A 23,185-nucleotide genomic window follows, 5' to 3' on the forward strand; every position below is an offset into this window, starting at 1 on the left:
GTTACGTGATATGTTACGAGATATGCTACGTGATAATGTTGTATAATAATGAACTTTATGAAAGAATCAACATCGAGAATATAAAGAATATGATTTAGAAATCTGAATGTTGAAAAGCGAAAAATTGAGAGATATTTCAATATTTGAAGATATTTTACCTATAATTGATTTGCTAATAATAATAATGCGTGCACATTGTATCGATATGAAGAAGAAAAAAATCAAGTGCTTTAAAAAAAGGTATTGGAATTCCAAAAGTAACGATAAATGATTTTTAAGGTTGTATGTTCTTAATTTTTGGACGCAACAAAGTGTGACAGGGAATTTATCATGATATTTAAAAGGCAAATCCATGTATCAAAACGACCTAAAAATGATGGCGAACGTGGCTTGAATACGAATCACTAATTTAATGTGGTACCATGCTAAATGTGTCACGATGGAAATTTTACTGGCTGTTCGATATTCAGTTGATCTATCGTTTGATGTTCGTTGTGTGAGCATATTCAGACGTGAGAGACAATTTTCTGACGATCGTTGAATTAAAACGTTCCACTGCATGAGATAGAATAAATTAAAAAAAAAAAAGAACAGAATAATGTTATACATTTTTAATGTTAAGATTCTATTGAAAAATTTTATATGTTAATGATGGTGAGAAAGAAATACATACTTCCCTGTTTTCGTTATTTTTAATAGAGAAAATGAGATATATTTGAGATTTAGGAAACTATGTAATTCAAACATTGCAGATTACAGTTTTATGAAACATATCCTAGCCATATAAACACAGCCAGCAAAGAATAACTTTTATTGGGATGACATACATTGCTAATCCGTTTATGATAAGAAACGAAAGCCTTGTAAAGGGACAATCTTTTCTGCATATTTAAATTATCGCCCTAGAAAAGTTTGCATAGTTTACGAGAGTGACTTGAGAGAAAAAAAAAATGCGTATAATTTGCACAGTACGCTACACGGAGCCCGGAGGAAATAAAAAAATCATGCAGCTTGCGAGGCATTATGTCGACGAGTGTAAGCACGAAGCAACGGAACAGTTGAATTTCCTGAAAAAATTAAATCAACAGTTTGAGTTCCGCGAGAGACGACCGCTCGTTACTCATTTATATGTATGCTAAGAACTTTCAAAGCACCTCAAGCGACAGAATTGTGCTAGAAGTTGCCGGGAGTCGGTGACTTCTATCCACTGGCCTTCATCGGAGTAAAGGGCACTCAAGGTCCGTACTCATGCCAAAACCGCATTTTATCATCTCGAGTAGTGACTTGAAGAATCAACAAAGAAAATAGCACCGAGTATCATCATATATATCGCGATACTCGACACTTAAGCGACAATTTATTCGCTCGAGTCTGGGGACTGCTAAATCCCCAGCGAGCACGTTGCTCAGCATTGCGGACGCTGTCTCTGCTGGGACTTGGAACGGAACACTCTGGCTGCAGCTGGCCCCCCTGGATGTTTTGACATTGAGTGCGTTAGGGTGCCGAGGTGGGGGGCGCGTGGTCTTGCTGCCTGCCGTGCGCCGGCGGCGGCGGGGGTGGGGGTGGTGTTGGTGTCTCGGGGGCCACCCCTGAGACCAAAAAAGGTTCCTTACTGAAACATCAGCAGTATCAACAGCCCCACCAGCAGCAAAGAAGCCAACAACACGAGCATCAACAGCAGCAGAAAGTTCTGCAACAAGAGAAACAATATCTTTATCAACCACCGAAACGTATTTGTGTGGCTCAGTTTAAAGAACGTGCACCACTTAGTGATCTCGACGAAGACCTCGATGATCTCGACGACGAAGAGAAGGAATGTGAACTAAGGATAGGCGAAGAAGAAGATTACGGTAGGGAGGGCAGTACTCAGCATCGACTTAGCCCGCGACTACACGACATCGAGGAGGAGGACGATGAGGAAGGTCGTCACGTTCGAGAACGGTCAGTCGTTAATTTAGTTTCGTAGGTTTTTTCATTTACGCTAAGCGTATCGGAATAGGGTTTTATTAATGTTTCATCTTGATCCTTTTAGCGCTATTAGAAGGTTTATGCCGCATTTTACACGATATGTTATGAAAATTACTATTTTGAGTTTAACAGAAATTGTTTGTAGCAGAGATTTGCTATGTCAGTTTCAATCAATCAAACTCAACATGCCCATTCAGCAAAGATTACAGTTGAGTAATAATTCAGTAGCACTCAAACATGATTAGATGGTTCTCTCGTATATGGAGCCCATTATGAATTGTTCTCAGCATAGAATAATCATATTCAATTGTTATACTCATTCGTTATCTCTACTAAACGCGTTGATTATTATCCACATAGTGCGCAATTATTGACTCGCAGACATTGAATTTTAAGAGTGCTTCGTATCATTAATTGTAAATATCACTGATTTACATATCGTGTCGTGCAGTGTAAACAACGCTTTAAGTAGCTAATTGCCGATTTAATTAAATATTCTGTTATGGTTATATCGATAGAATGCGTTAAATTTCGCGATTAATTAATGGCGCTTCTCTCTATGATCGCAATTAACTCAACGGCAGCTCGCGTGTATGTGTGCGTGTAATTCATGCATTATTATCGTTACGTTATGTATTAATAACATTAAGTATTTTACACACTTGACGTAACATATTTCTCCTATGACATTTCTGCACCATGAATAAATGGTTCCGCAATTATAAATTATAAGCAGACGGTGTATATTAACGGAAAATTATATTCGTATCCATTTACGATAACGTTAAACTCTATATAAGTATTATTTACGAAATTTTCAATTGTCATTCTTTACATTATACATTTAATTCGTAATATACGTCTACTGAAACTGTCTGTTGCTGCGAGAGTTTGCTGTAGTTGGTGAACAAACTTTCTTGTTCGGACCCTATGTGTGTTTGATTTACAGTTTTATGGCCTCGGACTGACACATTTCTCAATGTTACGCGTTATGTTGCAGTGTCATGTGTACACATATGCAATGAAACTTACATCTGTCACATATCGATGTCGACGTCAAATCCCGTTTACTCGCCTGACTTTGTTGTTCACTCAATTTAATAGTGCTTTACAGTTGCGAAAGTTACATTTAGTTTCAGCCTCCGAGAACATTCGTTTCGAGAAAAGAGGAAAAGTTATTAATACGTTATGCACAAGCAATTATGTTGCACGAAAATGCTGGTAAATTAATAATTAGGTAGCACGAGATAAATCTATCTCGAGTTTTCAGACAATTTGCATTTATTACACCTCCATTACGTAATAATACATGTCTAAAGAAATTTGTTTCTACTTAATAGTGAATTTCTTTCAGAATGCTAACTCTATATATTAGATCTCTTCATTCAGATCTTTTTCCTTAGACAAAATTAAAAAATATACTATATACCGAATATTGTATTAACGATCTTCAATCATTGGCTTTTTCTTGGTAATACTAAAATGTAGGGCGCACATTCATATACCGATTAGTGCGCCCGATTCAATGGAACTCGTGCGGTTATTGTGCTCGTAGAGAATGGCACGGGAAGATCTTCGATTGGCTACGCGATGAAAGGTAATCTCGAGAATGAGGAGACTTTATCTGTTCGCTATTCATGTGCTATATCAGATTAAGTGTTACAAGTAATTCGGATTGGTTTGCCCTGCGTTTTTGACATACCTGAATGCTCGTGGAACTCCACATCGAGATCCAACTATATTGGACTACTTTTTTTTCTAATTAAATATGAGAAATACCTATTCTCAGTTGAAGCGAATTTTAGTGCTTAAATATACACTTATGTGTTATTATAATTTATACATTCTGATTCTGCATATTGCGCGTATAGAACTTTTTTTGGTCTTGAAATGTATTCATGAACCGATATAGTAATATCACTTATTAAATTGTACAAGGAATTTAATAATTTTTTTATAATAAGCATGATTTTAATAAGAATATTCATAATTTTTTTGGTTATCTAATTTAGTTTTTTTAACTTTTTTCTTTTTAACAATAATTTTTTTCTTTTTTAACAATAAATTTATTTTTAATTTTAAATTATGTATTGTATACCAATCAGTTACAGTGCATACAGATACGAATCGAATATGTTTGAATAAATATGAGAAATATATAGAGAGAAAATCGAATGTATATATAGAACGTGCTGTGTTTCACTTCTAAGATCTGTGAGAATTGGAATGACGATGACAAGATTTTAAATTAAATTACACTCTACCTTAAAACGTTTCACCAACGCGGAGTTCAAGGAAAATATCGCGAGATATAGCTTTTTAATTTTTTTTCTTTTCAGATAAAATATATTTTATGAATAAAGAGAGGAAATATTGTATTTTTTCATCCGAGGAAAATTTATTGATTTGTAAATTAAGAGAAAAAATATGCAAAGAATAAGAGAAATATTTTTATTCCAATATACTTTTATAACTCTCTCATTCATCTTCCAAAATGGCCTCTGTAAGAGCTATGATAAATGTGGAAATTAATGTATCACGTTAATATAGGATTCAATATGACGGGCATTGAGAAGAAAGCTGGTAGCATAAGCACGTTTGACGTACTGAATTTCATTATGGAACGTTGATTCGCTCTTTGGATATTATGAGCTGTACCGCAAACCTTTGGACGCTTGTTTGAACATGACGCGTTAAAATAAACGTTGCACACGTAGTTTACCCGGTTTCTAGTTGTGATTTAATACCGGATACGTTATGCAAGGCAAAGAGATATCTGATACAGAAAAGAAGAAGGAAAAATACAATATCTATTTATAGTCTTCTTTTTTGCTATGTCATGAGAATATACGATTGTACTATAAACATATCGTGTTATAATACTACCATTACATTTATTTCTACATGTTTTATTCACAATCTTCCTCCAGAACCATTAGTTTGAAGTATTCTATTCTTGTTAGATACTTTTCAACATGAAATAAAAATTAGACTTTAAAAGTAAAAGCTGTTTGAGTATCAAAATAATTGCATTATAAGTACGTAAAGTTAATATTGTAAGATTTTTAAGAAATTAATTTTGATTGAATGCTGTTTTAGCAACAATTAGTTTTTTATTGTTTTTATTCAGGAAATAAACATACGAAATGTTTCGAATAACGAGGAGGAAAACAAACATTAAAAGGAGTATCGTAATAGTATGCTTCTTGTAATGAAAGATGGTCAATAACTCAATATCGCTGGGGTGATATGTGCGTCATGACTATCCAATCAGCCGCAGGAAACATTGAGAGCGTGCCCGAAATTTCCCCGAGTGGACACTACCGACCAGATGGAATTAAGGGGATGCGGGCGATGTGGGCTAACAAGAACACGTATCGGAGCTTAAAGCCTGCCATTAGACCGAGTACTTGCGAAGATATTCGCTCTTGATAAAACATGACTTCGATTAATCGGCTCTGATTAAATACGTGTTTAATAACACGAAAAGTATGACGTCAGCGAAGGAAGAAATACTGTTTTAACTTTATCCATATTAATTATCAGTTTGCTTGATACGCAGAATTTATTGAACACATCTATTTAATGTGTTCAATTAATTATTCAAATAAGTAAACTTTTGAAAGCTAATTTTGAGTAAACATTGGGTTATTTTCAACAATTACATGTTTCATATAAAAACTTTTGTTTTATTATCTAAGTAAAAACATTTATCTCTCATATAAGAAAAATTTATTATTTTCTGAACCATTTATTATTTTAAAATGTTATGTCATAAAGTTGTGTTATATAGGTCTTTATTTAAATGCCGTTCTTACATTTTTAAATTAAAAAACTAGTATATAGATCTATGTACGTACATATATGTAAAGTCATCTAGAAAGTGGTCAATCCGGCATTGTTTAGCATTGGTTGCGGTTTTCCTCTTGCAATTCATAGCGGCCTAACACTAATGATGTACGATCGTCGGTTTTACACTAATGGCCATTACTATTAAGTATCTAAGTGCACACGCGAGTTATCAAACGATTAGCTAATTTATACCTGAAGTGATCGATATGCACGCACATAAACCTGCCTATGAACGTACGGTTGAAGAAATATTTGAATTATAACAGTTTTGCGGAATTTAAAAATTTAACTATAAATACTGCCGCAAAAAGTTTTCAAATTGTTTGAGCATCTTAAATAATTACTTTGATGGTCCATCAAAATTATTTTTAAATTTGTATATAACTAAATTATCTATAACTAAATTTTTAGTTACACGAAGGGAAAAAATTTTGACGTTTTAACAATTAGTTTTGAGTGTTCTACTTAAAAATTTTGATTCTCTAACAAAATTATTTTCTGATCTGTACCTGGCTAAATTTTTTTATACTTCAACAAAGTCGTTCTTTCCGTGTACTCCAATAATACCATTTTTCCGTGTAATATATATATATATATATATATATATGTTGTTTATAATTCGTATAGATAGCTGCAGGCAAGCTTTCTCAAGTTACTTAGAGGGGAACATGATCGAACCAATAATTAACTTGTCTCGAGAAAGCTAAAACGGCTGACGTAATTAATGTAGGGAATACTTATAAGATATTAATTAAGGATGTAATGAGGCGGAAACAATTTGAAGATCGATTATCCCTCTCTTTTGCACCGTACAGATTTAAATTAAGCAGAATTTTATTTTAAATTTAATAATATATAATGTAGAAAATAGCATATGTATATATATATTTTAAATAATTATTCCTCGTTTATTGTTAGTTACAATTAGTTGGGTTCATGCTGTTGTTTTATTTTGTATGATTTTAAAAGGTTTGAACTATCATTATTCTAAAAGCAAAAGTCAATCTCCTATTGTCTCACCGCAAAGCTGGATCAGCGCGGGTTTTTCATGCATTGATCGATTTAATATAATCGGTTTAATCACTTTCAAATGTGAAGCGTGAGTATCCACGAGCACCGTTTGATATCGATTGTCCTGATTTTTTGTGAAATTGCATGTATAAGGCAATGCTCCAAGATTAATTTAGATATATCTTATCGATTTGCGCATACCAAGTAATATCAAGTAATATAATAAGCTATTTTTAAGTTTCGCTCGAAAGCTTTTATACTTTATTAAATTCGCGGTACTGTCTATCTTTGACTTGAAAATTAGTGCGGGATATGTTAGAGGGTGAGATCTGAATTATGATGCCATAATGGTCGCATCTTGTCCGTTGCGAAATAGACCATCTGGTAAGCTAATTTCGAGGCGAATCTCGTATAATTAGAATACGAGAGTGGGCCTAAAGGGAACTGAGGGTACATAGCGCATCTTCAGCGTTGCACCAGCATATGTGATTTGAAGTCGAAATCGAAACAGAATTTCAGTGATGCGCGACTATATCAGCGAACGAAGAGAAACGGGAGTACAAAGTGACTATTTCCTTCGACGTTATTCGAGAATTTAGTCCCGCGTATTAGCAGTCAATACGAGTCTATAGGGACGTATATACGAATGCATTGTGATGATAGATATGTGCATATGTGCAAGAATACGGCTATGTAATACAACGATGTAGTCAGCACGAGGTTTCGCTATCATATTGGGTTGGAAAAAGTCTTAAAAGAACTTTTATTTTACAAATTTTATTAAAAATGAACAAAATTTAAATTTAAAGAAAAAGATTGTAAAGCTTGAAATCTCTACTTTCGAAAGGTTGCTGTATTTTTTGAGTTTCTGTGAGTTTGGTCATTTTTACATATAAAAAACTACGAACTGAAAAAGATGAAAAATTTTCTTTTTACTTTGTGGGTCTTTGTCACGTGCTCAAAAAAAAAAAAAATTCCGAAAATTTTCGACTACCTATCGTGAAAGCTTGAAGCTTTTCCTACAAATTTTTTTTTTAATGTTCCTACGATTTTAGAAGAGCGTTCTGATTTTGATTGCTCATAACTTTGTTAAAAATCATCATATCGCAATTGGAAGAAAAACAAAAATTCTTAAAACTGAAATTTTGCTTTATCGAATGATATAATTCTGTAATGAAAATTTCACAACAAATGATGAGTTAGAAAAGGATCGTTTTATTGTATGTAAAAGGGACTTTTTTCTCAATCTAATATTAGGACGACCTGAGATTTTATTTCTTTCTCTCTCTCTCTCTCTCTCTCTCTCTCTCTCTCTCTCCTTCCTTTTCTATTCGCAAAATTAACTCGTGTTACGATATAGTCAATCTGATTGAGCAGAGATTCGCACACGTGCTCCGATGTCTTCAATGCATTGATCGCTTGCCGCGAATCGCCGACTTATTCCGCGTCGTAAAGCAACCTGTTGATGTTTCACATCCCGCTAAAATCGCGGTTAGTCGATGAGAGATCTAATAGCATTATTTAATGTCGATGTTGACGTGTAATAGATATTGTATCCGCGGATTATGTTGGCGCGTTCGTGGATATATGTATACGTGTTATTTTGACGAATGTAGTCACAATCGTATCAAAATGCTAAGTTCTCTCTCACCGGCGAAAAGCACTATATGCGGTATATAATCGGTATTCATGTACCCGGTACCATAGAGCTGGTTTGTCAGCGATAATTCAGGATCTGACGACGTAGAATGTAAGCCCTTACCAGTCAAAGCGTATACAGAGAACGGCGGAAGTAATGTATGAATGCTAATGCTCAGAAAGCCCTGCAACGAATGGATCGATTTGATTAATACACGGAATAATCTGATTTGTGATTATGATTCGCAATAACATCGGTGTACTCAATGTTGATAAGCGCAATCCGTTTAGTCTGTACTGTATTCATTACTCTTTGGCGAAATTAGAGTTTGGAATTTTCTTATGTATATATATGTATTTACTGTTTTTTTTTTTATTATTGTACAGAAGGACGGTTTTGTTAAAATATCTAAAAATTGAGCTAGATACAGATTTAGAGATAATTTTATTGAATCATTAAAATAATTATATAAAAGTTCAAACTAGTTATTAAAGTATTAATAATTTTTTGCAGTATTACACATTATGGTTTTGAGTTCTAAATCATTTGGATGGTTTAATAAAATTATTTTTAGATGTGTGGAAGATCTACATATATTTAAAGTTTATTCGTGATCTTTCTACAAGCAACACACAGTTTTTGTTGTATCGTAAATGTAAAATTATACGTATGCATGTTAAAATTTTGTTAAATATATTTTTTTGTTGCGTTTATGCCTAATTTGTGATAAATTTTATGAACCGATGGATTACGTGTATCTTAAGATGTTAATATGATTCTGTGGATGGTATTTATAGTGCATTCTTATCTTAAAACGGTTTTAAATATAAAAATCAACGATGGATCTCTTGAACTACGTAAATCTATCAGTTCACAAAATCTAATATTTTATTGCCCATCATCACAGCAAAAAGATTTTAACAAAATTTCAGCACGTATAATTTTACATTTACAATACAACAAAAACTGCTTATAAAAAGAGATTATAAATAGAATTAATTCGACGTAAAAAAAAAACATACACAAAAAAAGATTTTCTAAATCTATTTTAGGACGATTTATTAAATCTATTTTACAATCCATTCGTATTTAAGAATTTTTTGTAGGCCGATTTTTATTTTTGCAAAGCAGCTTATTTGTTTCACTTTGTATAAGTACTTTTGTGTTATTTTTGTGGAATTATCTTGTTTTGGATTATCGTCCGCATTATATCTTTTTTATCGGATCATTATTGGACATAGATGAGTTGCATTTATAAAACACAGTCGACTGTACCAGTGTAAGCGCGTTTTTCTTATATTTTTCTAGAAATCTTTTGCTATATATGGACGCTGTCCAACAGCTCCACAACAAAACCATCTTTTCCATTTTTGTCGCAGCCATTTTCGTATTGTATTACGCACAGTGACAAGAGCAGATAAGAAATAAAACGAAAAAGAGAAAAATGTGCAACGAAAGATCCTTGCAGCAACACGATTGCCGTCTCTCAGGTCCAGAGGTGTCAGCTATACTTGTCATGGTCCATTTCCCTAGCACATTCGGTTACCGTAGCCAACGAAGTAGAAATCTTATCATGACAAATGACATGTCACGTCAGTAATATATTATGTTTGACAATTATGTTTGAGATTCTTCAGAATCAAGATTAGATTAAAAACTTGATGCGTTTTCTGAGACATCTATTTAACGTTTTATTGTTTGACATAATAAATAGGATGGATAATGAATAAATTGTAATCACGGATTTACATATATAATGCGTAATATTGATCAGAGCAGCTCTTACAATTAGCTATATAGTCTGATACGATGACCCGAGCTAGTTAATCGTTGTAATTAATTCAGGAATCGTCTAGAGTGAGAGAGAGAGAGAGGGGGAGGAGAAGGGAGAGAGAAAGAGAAAGCGCCACCAGAAAGGCCGGCCGTTACTGTCACTGCATTAATTCTGTAATACGGGTATAATGAATTTAGATATTACGACGTAGCTCATGAACATATCCCTAGAGGTAGGATAAAATTTTCAAATAATATATTCTACTATATATTACAAGTAATATAACCTCCTTTTTCTATGGAATGTTTCATACATATTCCGTATTATTATATTTGAATGATAGACTAAAGGTCATGAATCTCTTTCAAGCTAAGAGAAATTTTTTTCATGCGAATCCACATGAAGAATCTTATGAATTCTTAAGTATATTGAAGTTTTTGGGTGAACAAGAAAGTAAGGCAAAAAAGGAGAAAGAACTGAAAAGATAAAAAGAAGAGTATAAATTAAAAATAAAAGACGTTATATAAGGGCGAGATTCTTGAAACGCAGCAACAGCAAATAGATTGTCGGTTTAAAGTGCTTTCGCGAAAAAAGAATGAACTTATAGGAATTTGATCGATTTCGTTGACATGATATAATTTAAGGAACTCTTAATTAAAGTGGCGTGATATGTACACGTCGTATATCATTACCATACACGCGGTCTGCCTCGCTAATTTAACACGATGAATACGTTGGTATGCCAACGTATGTTTCCAACACCATTTTCAGACCTTATCATCCGAAAAAATCGCCTACGCCGAGCGGCAGCAGATCGGGTTGGCGTTCCCGTAGAAGCATCACGACGGCAGGAGCCCCCGGAGGGCACCAACAACACCACGTGATTGCTACTGCCGCCGCAACGGCTCAGGCTAGGATGCAGGCCGAGCAGGGCAGCATCGGCGAGCTACGTGGGTACCACAATCTGCGATCCCGCAGGCACACCTTGGCCAACGTTCGGTGAGTGTCTCGATTTTAGCCATTACACTGGGATGAAAGGTGAACGGAGCGCCGATCAATACTTGCAGATGGCAAGAACGTTCAGGAAATATCGTACGGATGTCTAAAAGGGATACATTTTTCAGATGTTCTTTAAACATTCGTTGTGCGGATGGATCTCTGCGTTGTTTGATTTCTGTTATTTACGATTGAAATTGTTTATTGAGAAACGCGTATGGCAACGAAAGAGATTTTGATTCAATATAGAGTCGTATTGATTTATCTACAGTCTATGCAAGTGTTGATTTGCAGAAACGGAAAATCTTTTTGAATTTTTTAAGATACAGATTAAAATGAAACATTTACATGTTTCGAACTGTCTATTTTGAATTGAATCGATATATTAATATATTACAGATACACATACATGTGTAAAAAACATTTAAATATGAATTTAATATGTATTTGATTTTATCGTTGCACTATACGCTACAGCGAATGAATTAAAAGCACGCGGAGAAGCATTTATTCATATAATGAAATTGTTTGCATATAGTATATCATTGTAAAGATCATATTATTGAAAATTACATACTATCTCCTTTTTAATCTTTTATATCCTTTCATTTTTTACTGGCGTTGTCTCAACCAGAAATCTAACACAGGAGTTTGCTATTCACGTAAACTCTGATTAAATTCTGTGATGCATTTTTCACATTTTATTCATGATTCTGCTGCTAGCAACTCTTTCAAACTTTTTATCACTTTATCATAACGTTTTATAGCATTTTCACAGCTTACTGTGACTGCACATGTTTTTTTTTTTGTATTATTTTAGCATTATCGAATAGATAAAATTATTGGCAAAATAAATGCCACAGTATAATATTAAGTCAAATATTTAATTAAACGATTAATACATGTTATTATACGACTGATTGAATAAAATAATGATAATTACATGCGTTTAATCTTCACAATAGCAATTTCCTTTTTTAATTGGTTTTACACCAGTTTTCTCTAATTTAAAACAAATGCAACTTGAAGATAACGGTTCCACAGTCGATTTTTCCGAATCCTCTAAAATTGGCTGTAAATCATCTTTTCTTTTTTGTTCAATAGGATTAGGTTTTTGCTTATGTATTTTGGCCAAGCAAGCCTGGTCCCTTTTTTCGATCACTCTTTTTCGCGATACCACATGATATGTTTTACCAGTCAGTGACACGCTGTCGCAACTTTCTTGATCATGAGAGATCTTCTTGATGATCTTTTCGACGTGATGTCTCTCACGCGGCATCCTGCTCTGCATTTTCGCTTTGCAATCGCTACATAATTTATCATGCGATATTGGATGATCGATTTTAGGGCGAATAAACATACGCTCGAACGCAGCTACCGCCGGAGGCGTTGCATCTATCTGCGGTTGAACCTCTAATCTAGGTCTTGTCGGCGGCGGAGTCGGAGTTTTACCGCATGAACAACAGTTACAAACCGCTCTGCCTGTTTCGTCGGACCTCCTGCCATAATTAATTGTCCTAATCTCGCGTTCTGTGTCCGGTCGCGTTAGCCCGGCGGCGATCTTTATAGATCGTAGAAGTTCATCCGTGGGCACTCTCGCGCGTTCTCTTTCATCTCTTACAACTCGATCGTGGCTAACGTGGCTTGTTTTATCCGTCGGTGATCCGGTGCTGGAAGTCGTGACGGTCGATTGGTCCTTTAAGCGTTTGAGCATTTTTCGGCCGGTTATTTCAGGACGGTCGCTGGTGATTTCAGTTCTCGGTGCTTTTAACTCGGTTGGTTTTAAATATTCACTAATATTTCGTATACGGGACGGTTCAGCGGTCGAAATTGTCTGCGAGGTTATTTGTACAACTTCAGTTTTGACGGCCTCGGTATGTACGACTTTGGCTTGTTCGACCTCATTTTGTACGATCTCGGTTTGCATCATTTTGGTTTGTACGACCTCGGCTTGTATTACTTCGGTTTGTACGACTTCGGTTTGAGGGACATCAGTTTGCGGAATCTCGAACTGCCTCGTGGTCTCGATCGGTGGCCGCTGCAAGTGAAGGAATCATACATTCAGAATGGTCATCCGCTGTTAATCAATACATATTTCAGAACGAGACAACAAACTACAATTTGAAGCTTCTGTTCAGAAGCCATATTACTCTTTCTTAGAAAAACATTAAAATTATATGTTTAAAATTAGTTATGAAACCGATAACATAGATATTATTACACTCAAGTCTATTGTTTGAAAATTATAAAAAATTTTTTGACATAATTGTGATTATGAAAGTTTATAACAGTGTAAGATGCTTGGCGATCCATGGTTTTGCGATTTTACTTGTGTTTGCGTTTTTTTCTTCATATTGAATCTCGTTAGACTTAAGAACATCAAATCTATCAATTCGATGTGACTTACTTCGATATTCAATTGGAGCGTATATGATATAACTGAATATGACTCAAAAAAGAGTCGAAACGTATTAAATTCATGTAATTTTGAATAAAGGATTTTATATATCCAAGTTTATTGATTGGCGTATCAACAACAACGCGGCACTCTCATTCGCCTCCGAATATAGGATTTCTTGTGGATTCGATTAAAATTATAGTATTTGTCAAGAAATTATTAATTATTAATTATTAAGAGAGAGATAATTGAAGTGAATATAATATTTACTAACCAGGCAACATTCCAGGTAACATGGTGGTTTTGTGGGTATAATCTGCTCCTTCTCTTTGATCTTTGTTACGATTAGATACGGCTGTGCCACTAGTCGTGGATCGAATGGTATCGTTGTTACTTCCATTTCGGTCAATTTTATCTCAGCAATTGGAATTTTTAATTCTATCTGGACCATTTCTGGCTTTTCCTCTTCTGGAATTTCTTTTTTTATTTTTGGAGTTGGTTTCTTGGGCAGCGGGACTGTCGTCAGTATTTCCTCTTTTTCTACTTGAGGTATTTCTTCTTCTTCTTCAGGTAATTCGACGGTCGGTATAAGTTTTTTCGGCAATGCAACTTCTTCTATTTCTTCATCTTTCTCTTTTTTAATTTCTACTTTCAACATTTTTTCCGAGTCATCGATCTCCTCTTCCATTTCTTTTTTTATTATTGGTATTGTTGGTACTGGCTGAATTATTTCATTCTTTTCTTCTATTATTACATCTGCGCGTGGTAATAATTTTTCTGCTTCAATTTCATCTTTCTTTATCATATTTAGTAGCAATTCTTTGGATTCAATTTGTTCTTTTTTTATTATATCCGTAATCGGGGAAACCTCTGCGACTTCAATTTTTTCTTCTTTTGCCATATCCGAAATTGGTGGTAACTTTACGGCTTCATTTTTTTCTTTTTTTTCTATGACCTCAATTTGTGGCGATTCTGTGACTTCATTTTTTTCTTTTTCTGTTACTTCGGCGATCAGTAGCGATTCTGCGATTTCAATCTCTTCTTTTTTTATTGCGGGTTTTTCATTTTCGATTTTTTCTTTAATTACCGCGTCCAGAAGCAATGATTTTTCTTTTTTATTCAAAATAGGTGTAGGTTCTTCAGTTTTAATCTTTTCTTCTATTGCATTTGTAATCGCTTTTTTATCATCTATGATATGGAATTTGTCAGGTTCGAACATTTCTACCTCGGTTATATCCACGGTTGGTGAAATTGTCTCTGGCATAATTTTTTCCACTTCTTTTACATCCACCGCTGGCATCGTTTTCTCTTGTTCTGCCTCTTCCATTTCTGCAACCGGCGAAACTTCTACAATTTTATCTGTTCTTATGATTTCTTTTGTGTCTGTTATTTTAGTTTCATCTAGCGGTGAAATTTGCTTCGACTTTTCTGCAACATGTTCTACAAATTTGCTTTCTTCAATTTCTGTCACTGGTAACACTTTATCTGATTTTTCGTTTTCTACTGTTATTTCTTTTATTTTTATTTCTGTTGGTATGTCTTTCTCTTTTTCATCAATTTTTTCTATATGATTAAATATGATTTTTTGTTCTTCCTTTTCTACTTTTGGAACGACCAACATTTTTTCTTCTATAAAATTTACGATTTTGTCATTTGCCTCTAATTTTGTTATCAATTCATTATTTACTAGATCTTCAACTACTGCTTTTCTCTCTGTAATTTTATTTTTAGGTATTTCAATCTCTTTTGCATTGTTTATAATTGCTTCGACTCGTGTTTCTTCAGCTTTTATTTCTTCGATAGTTGGTTCGAATATTGCTAACGGGATAGTGTCGTTTTTCAAATCTTTTTTATTGTGAATTGTAGGAGGCTGAAAAGAATCTTCAATTGAAACCGCCGTAGGGAGTTTTATGCCAATTGATACTTCCTCTTTTGTAAAAGTGGGCAGTAATTCTGATTCAGCTATTGCTTCCATTGGTACTTTCACTTCTGCCGATGCTTCTTCAGAATTAGGGAATGGTACGGAATCAGTTTTTATCACAGGTTCCATTTCTTTAGCCTTCAAAATTATTAATTCATCTTGTAACTTAGTTTTACTTATTACCTTTTCATTTTTATCGATCTTTATTTTGATTTCGTTCTTCTCAATAACCTTCTTCTGCTTACCTTCTTTGTCTATTGCTGCATTTTCCTCTTCCACTTCTTTAGCTTTTATCTAACAGAACATAATTAAAGCTGTAATAATATAATAGAGTATTTTAATCCATAAATGTTATGATTAATTACATTAAAAGCGTTTTACAAATTTTTCTAAATTAATTATACTGTTTGACAAAAAACCAATTTTTTTCTCTTCGAAGAACCATATTCCAAAATTTTTTGCGCCAAATATTTTTTTGTAATGCCGTTAATAGAATTTGCGTATCACGCAGGATTTTAAGTAAATTAAGGTGAAATGGGCTAAAAATAGCGCTTTTAGCCATTTTCAACATTTTTTTTTATGGTAAAACGAAACCTTGTTCCTGTATCAAGTACACACTCCGAAGTTTTTTCACGTTGAACACGATACCGTCAAAATTGACGTAGCATATCAGAATTTTAGTAAATTGAGGTAGTTTTTGTGGCCCATTTTACACCAATTTATTAAGAGTCCTGATATGCTTCGTAAATTTTGATAACAGCATCGTGTTCAGCATGAAAAAATCGGAATATATGCTGTGATATTTCGGAGCAATCAGTGTTATTATAATAAATAGTGAGTTATTAAGTGAGATATTGAGATGGATATTGTTAAATATAGTGAGAATTGAAAAGTATTGCTTGTATCATTACTCACGAACAATTATCATTATTATAACCATTACTCATGAACAATGAATCTCAATATTGTGTCTGATCTCTTACCCCAACATACGTGCCAACTTGTTCTGCTAAGATATCAGCATCTTTTTTCACTTCACTACAGTCAGGGTGTTTCTGAATATATGGAACAGAAATATATTACTATCAAAAAATATACATACTCTGTATTTATGGTGATACACATAATACTACATTAAACTTGTTTTAGCTAATATCATACTGTTAGCTAAAACAAGTTTGTGTATATTTATATAATTGCAATATTTTTTAAATTTTATTTGTAATACGAATTGTATACCGCTGCTGTCGTGCGAATCATATTGATCGCATCAATCCACGATAGGATCGTATCCCGTTGTATCACGATGCCCTGATTTTGTTTATTTCCGGCCTCGATTTTGTTTACTTCCGGCGTTCGATCTTTCGGCATCGTTACTAGTCTATCATCAGCTTCTTCGACTGTCCGTGGCGTTACAGTTTCTTTAACGTCTACGATTTCAGCGATCCGTTTTTCCACTTTCTCAGCAATTTTCCTCTCGATTTCGACGCTGGGAATTTCATTTTCTTTCTTTTCTCTTTTTTCAATCCCGTCAACAGCGTTGTATGGTTTTTTAACTAATTCTTTTTGAAATTGCCTCTCTTGTTCCTCGGTAATTACGATTTCATCACGTTTCTTCATTAGTGCAGGATGTTCTATGTCCAACGCAATAAGTTCCTCGTCTGTCATACCGGTAGGTGACGAGACCACATCGTTGCATACGAAATCATGTGCGCACGGCACACCGTCATCCGTATACAATTCTTCTAATGATCCTAATTGTGCCAAATATTCCCGAACTTCTTTGAATCTCTGTTGCTCATAAGCTACGTCTTCCGGTCGAACTATACTTTCCGCGTCTTCGATTCGTATAAGATCTATCGGACGATCGACAGCAAGATCAGTCAAGTCAGGTTTAACCGAGACTAACTTATCGTCCACAATAAAAGTAGCTTCTACATCGGCGTCGGTTAAAACGACTCTCGCCAACGCTTCCTTATCCTCAACTTCGGTTATTGCTAACACTTCCTCGTCCACGACTTTGGTCTTCGCTAGTACTCCCTCATCCGCAATTTCGACCTTCGCAAGAACTTCGTCGTCCTTCACTGTGGCTATGTCATCTATCCTACCGATTGGCCGATGCACGACTTTAGCCTTTACCGCAACTTCCTTATCTGCCACTTTCGCAACGTCATCGTCGCGACCGATCGTAGCTTCGACTTTCTCGATACTTAGAAACTTCTCCAATTCTGTTCTACACGTGGCTAGTCTTGCCCGGCACTTCTCGAGCGCATCTTCCAATTCGCATACACGATTCGCGAGTTGTTGATTGGCGGCAGTTTTCATGTCCAATTGTTTTTGCAATGTGCTCGTCGTACTGACTACATCGCCCTCCATTTTTGACCACATTTCATCGGCCTGCTGAAGTGTTCTCATGTAAGCTTCCTCACGGCGTTCCAATTCGATTATTTCTCGCTTCGTTATCACCTCCTCCTCCGCTAATCGTTGTAGCTTCTCCAGACACTGAATGTCTCCGGACTCGATGGACGTCACGCTAGAAACTTTCCTGAGATGTCTCTGTTTACATTGTGTGTCACCGCACTGGCACGATTCGTCCATTTCCATTGCTTTCTTTTCCATCGCTTCTTGCAGTATTCTATTTTCCTCGTTTAACCGTTCTATCGCATTTCTTTGTTCCTCCTGAATCTTCCTGGCTTCATAAAGTTTTTTTTTTCTTTCTTCCAACGTCATGAGTTTCTCCGACCAAAGAGTTCGCGCTTCCTCCACTTTTTTCAACGCCAGTTTTCTTTCTGCCTCAACTTCTCGTACCCTGCAATCGTAATGGCAGCTCGGTGTGCTGCGACAAGAGAGTTCCCTCGTGTCTTTAAATTGTTTCTCCAGAATACGCTTGATCCTGCAGACAGGCGCTCCTTGCGACAATCTCCAAATATTCCATACCATCACCGCTGGTATCGAGCACTCAAGCATATCCAGACGTTGTCGCAAATCTCCTTCCATCTTTTCCAATTCTTCTCTACGTTGCTCTCGTTTACCAATTATATCACGAAGAGGACGTTGACATCGATATCTATCGACCGTCACCGTTGCCATATCGCCAATTTTTCCTGGATTGTTAATCTCGCGTTTTAATTTATCATATTTCTCGGTGCTATCGATTCTCTTAGAAAAGGATTCTGACGTAACCGTCTCTTTTAATATTCCGTTATTCTCCTTCATTATTTCTTTTTGGAAACAATTCGTTTCTTTTATTAAGAATCTTTCTTCTTCGCCTTCTGACGTATCTTTGATTATAAGAGTCTTTGATTCAGCGAGAATGTGACGTTTTATTTCTTTAGCATTTTTTTGATAAGTAGTACGCTCCGACAGATCTTTATTAGAACTATTTTTGTTCTCCATGCGCTTTCTGATGTGTAACTAAAGATTTACCAATATCTTCTAAATTTTTTATTGTGCTGCAAATTTAATCTGATCATCAAAACGTAGGTTAATTTATCTGTCATAATGTTTTCTAAGATATAGTAACCTATCATTGTAATAAGATGTAACTGCAATTCCGAAGAATTTACATTTGCAATTATAAAATATACAGCTGTGCGATTTGAGTCATTCTGTTCAAAATTCTATTTTATGATGCAGTTTAATGCTAAGTGATTGTGAAATAGCGTTCCTACTTTCGCGATTATTTTCATCTGTTTGGAGATTGTGTCAAAAATACATTCATTAATAGTGTTAAAGGATTTAGTGGGATTTCTAACCCAGTTTACCTGGCCAATTATTCCCTCTTGCGTCGTCGTACACATACATTATCATCATAACCATTAAATCATGTCTCATTGGTTGATATACGGGATACGCCTAGCACTCGTCGTTCGTTGCGTGAACGCACAACGCATTACGTTTTCAACGAAAACGCACCATCAATTTTGGACAGATTCCAACGTGAGCAGTTCTGTCGGCAGATTGCAGCAAATCATTCATGAGATTTGTCATAGCATGCGATTACAGCTTTCGATATCCCTTTGTCATAAATCACAGTTCTCGATACGAACGTATCTGTATATTTGGCTATCTTTGCTATTGATATACCGATCAAGATTGTTTTACTTTATTAACGCCTTCATTAAGATGAAATTTATATTTTGTTATATCTTTCATGTTATATAATAGAATAAGATATAAGAGAGATGGTGAAACAAAATCATTTTATGGTAGAAATGATAACATACTATACTTTATTATTAAATAATAGATCCTTTTTTTTAATGTGTACATTGGGTATAAAAATAAATTTTAAGATACAAAATTATCTTTTTATTAAATAATAGTGTTATTGTATTATTATTTTATGAGCAATAAAATTAGATTTATCCCAAAAAGATATGCAGACGTTATATGACAAGAGATTTTGATGTTAAACTTTGAAATATATGAGAGCATGCATAAAAGCAATACAGTATACAGCAAACTATTTTTATAGTGCACCTATATGCGTCAACCTCGGATATCTTTATTCATGCGCCGTAGTAAGAAATCGTTACTGAGATATGTTGAACCGTTTAACATCTAATATTAAATTTTACATAGAATACTTCTTAAATATTAAACTATACAATTTATAAAGTATATTTTAAAAATTTGGCAAAAAGCGAGAGCTGAATTCTATGCTAAAATTTTATATTTATTAATTGGTTTGACATAATGTATATTTTATTACTTCAATTTGAAACTCAATAGTTTTCATATTTAATAAAGTTTACGGAGAGTTCGCCGGAGCGTGAAATTTATGAAGAATGAACGAAGATGAAGAGAGAGATCTTTAAAATGATTTATAATTAAATTAGAAATTATTAAAGTTTTATAATTGTAGTAATAAAATGTTTATCAACGAGAAAAATAGTTTTTTTGAGAAAAAATTAGATTTTTTATGTTAAGACGTGTCTTTTAAATTTTTACAGAAGTTTCTTGTTAATTTACAAGTTGATTACAAAATTTCATGTGAAAAAATTTTTTTAACGTATTTTAATAATTTAATTCGTTCTCATAATTTAATAAATTTAATTAATAATTAATCAATAATTCAATATTATTAGAGATATATTATAATTATGTCCTAAAGTTTTTTAAAAGAATGAACTATTGCATTCATACGTATAACACACGGAGAAAATTTTATATGAAGTTTTAATATAATTTTAAATTACATTTTACTACGTCTTGTATTTTCGAGTAGAGCCTCACAACAATATTCCGACATAATTTTTTTTACTGTAGTAATACTAATTTTATCACATAAATGAAGTAATTTTTATTAAAATTAGTGCTAAGCCATGGAAAGAGTTAATTTTTACTATGGTACGCAAACAATATTTGCTATAGGTACATATATTTTTTATTATCTTTACAATACTAATTTTTATTCAACAAGGTTTGATTTTGTAATAAAAAATTTTTACTATGAAAAAGTGTAAAAATTACTTTATATTATTGTTTTTTTAAAAAAATGGTTATAGCATTTAAACTTATAATTACACGATGGTCCGCAGCTTCTACCGTATTAATAATAATTTTAAATATAAAATTCTCTTCGTGTACGTATTCATATTTTTATTAGTATGATAAGTGGATTAGAATAAATCTATTTTGAGGTATACCAAGATGAATACAAATGCACAATAAAATATTAAAAAATCCAGGATATTAAATCAACAGCGATCTTTGCTTTAATATTACAAATTGCTTATCTTTATTGGATAATGTGAGCTTGGAACAATATATTGACCTTTTCAACTTAAAGTATATATCGATCTTTGCTCGTTATAAGAGTGTAGGGTAGTGCGTTCAAGGATAACCCTAAATCCGGAAAAGATCATATACCTTAGGCTCCATCCATCAGACATAAACCTACCTGAATGAGAGGTTGACCTCACCTACTCTCGATTTTCTCTAGTATACACACGTATACATTCTCTCTCTTTCTCCATCTCACTCTTTCTGACCTCCATACCCTTCACAAAATCAATAGTGTCGGTGTGTCGAGTTTACCCTACGCTAGAACCACATTGGAAAACCCAAATTTGACACGCGATCGAAACCGCATTTTTAAAAGAATGAACTATTGCATTCATACGTATAACACACGGAGAAAATTTTATATGAAGTTTTAATATAATTTTAAATTACATTTTACTACGTCTTGTATTTTCGAGTAGAGCCTCACAACAATATTCCGACATAATTTTTTTTACTGTAGTAATACTAATTTTATCACATAAATGAAGTAATTTTTATTAAAATTAGTGCTAAGCCATGGAAAGAGTTAATTTTTACTATGGTACGCAAACAATATTTGCTATAGGTACATATATTTTTTATTATCTTTACAATACTAACTTTTATTCAACAAGGTTTGATTTTGTAATAAAAAATTTTTACTATGAAAAAGTGTAAAAATTACTTTATATTATTGTTTTTTTAAAAAAATGGTTATAGCATTTAAACTTATAATTACACGATGGTCCGCAGCTTCTACCGTATTAATAATAATTTTAAATATAAAATTCTCTTCGTGTACGTATTCATATTTTTATTAGTATGATAAGTGGATTAGAATAAATCTATTTTGAGGTATACCAAGATGAATACAAATGCACAATAAAATATTAAAAAATCCAGGATATTAAATCAACAGCGATCTTTGCTTTAATATTACAAATTGCTTATCTTTATTGGATAATGTGAGCTTGGAACAATATATTGACCTTTTCAACTTAAAGTATATATCGATCTTTGCTCGTTATAAGAGTGTAGGGTAGTGCGTTCAAGGATAACCCTAAATCCGGAAAAGATCATATACCTTAGGCTCCATCCATCAGACATAAACCTACCTGAATGAGAGGTTGACCTCACCTACTCTCGATTTTCTCTAGTATACACACGTATACATTCTCTCTCTTTCTCCATCTCACTCTTTCTGACCTCCATACCCTTCACAAAATCAATAGTGTCGGTGTGTCGAGTTTACCCTACGCTAGAACCACATTGGAAAACCCAAATTTGACACGCGATCGAAACCGCAGATGAGAGGAAACGGAACTTCTGTGTTTACTTGCGAAAGTTCCCTTGTGGATTTTTGACTCGATAAGACTGCCTCGGGACACTAATCGATCAATGTAATTTTACTCGAATAACGTAGAGTTCCAATTGATTTCGAACTTTGGAGACCGTCCCTTTTTCAATCTAAAGAAAAGTTTTCGCGACTAATCGCTGCTTGATACGCTCGACGCCGGAGGAACTTCATAAACTGCGTTAAATGCGATTGCTGAAACTTTACTGACAATGAGCTGCGTAAAATATAAGGAGAATATACTTTCGCATTAAGCTCGCCTTGCCGCAGGAGATACTGATGACTTACAATCATTCTAACAAACTGAGTTTTAAACATACTGATTCAGCCGTAAGTTTCACTTGACTTCAATTAAAACATTTTGCAGCAGTTACATGTTTGCATTTAATAACGCTAGTTATGAAGACAAATGTTTGCCTGTATTAGTAGATGATTACACGCAGAATATTTTATGCCATCGTACAATATCTTAATAACGTATTTGAGAAAATCTATTTTTAATT

General features: G+C 33.9%; 2 protein-coding genes across 5 annotated transcripts in view; one reads left to right on the forward strand and one right to left on the reverse strand.

The window, feature by feature from the left end:
* The first annotated feature begins 705 nt into the window (after window positions 1-705).
* dnc (phosphodiesterase dunce) overlaps window positions 706-23,185 on the forward strand; it is a 286,377-nt gene continuing 263,897 nt past the window's right edge. For all 4 annotated transcript variants that reach the window (XM_018549949.1, XM_018549950.1, XM_018549951.1 and 1 more), the window contains exons 1-2: window positions 706-1,941; window positions 11,016-11,243. In XM_018549949.1, the coding sequence (XP_018405451.1) occupies window positions 11,161-11,243 (83 nt within the window). In that variant the 5' untranslated portion in view covers window positions 706-1,941; window positions 11,016-11,160. The remainder of the gene's footprint in view (window positions 1,942-11,015; window positions 11,244-23,185) is intronic.
* On the reverse strand, window positions 12,190-19,396 carry LOC108781810 (titin). The gene is made up of 5 exons (XM_018549895.1): window positions 19,324-19,396; window positions 16,799-19,024; window positions 16,543-16,614; window positions 13,913-15,853; window positions 12,190-13,278 (listed from the first exon to the last, which is right to left on the reverse strand). Exons 2-5 carry the CDS (start codon window positions 18,953-18,955, stop codon window positions 12,190-12,192), a joined length of 5,259 nt encoding a protein of 1,752 aa, XP_018405397.1. The 5' UTR covers window positions 18,956-19,024; window positions 19,324-19,396.

Source organism: Cyphomyrmex costatus, unplaced genomic scaffold (genome assembly GCF_001594065.2).
Source record: "Cyphomyrmex costatus isolate MS0001 unplaced genomic scaffold, Ccosl1.0 scaffold91, whole genome shotgun sequence".
In the NCBI taxonomy this organism is placed as follows: domain Eukaryota; kingdom Metazoa; phylum Arthropoda; class Insecta; order Hymenoptera; family Formicidae; genus Cyphomyrmex; species Cyphomyrmex costatus.

Coding starts and splice junctions, on each gene's coding strand:
- LOC108781810 (XM_018549895.1), bottom strand. CDS start 18,955: ATGGAGAACAAAAATAGTTCTAATAAAGATCTGTCGGAGCGTACTACT. Junction 15,854..16,542: donor AAGTTGGCACGTATGTTGGG/GTAAGAGATCAG, acceptor ATGTTCTGTTAG/ATAAAAGCTAAAGAAGTGGA. Junction 13,279..13,912: donor GTTACCTGGAATGTTGCCTG/GTTAGTAAATAT, acceptor CTTCACTTGCAG/CGGCCACCGATCGAGACCAC.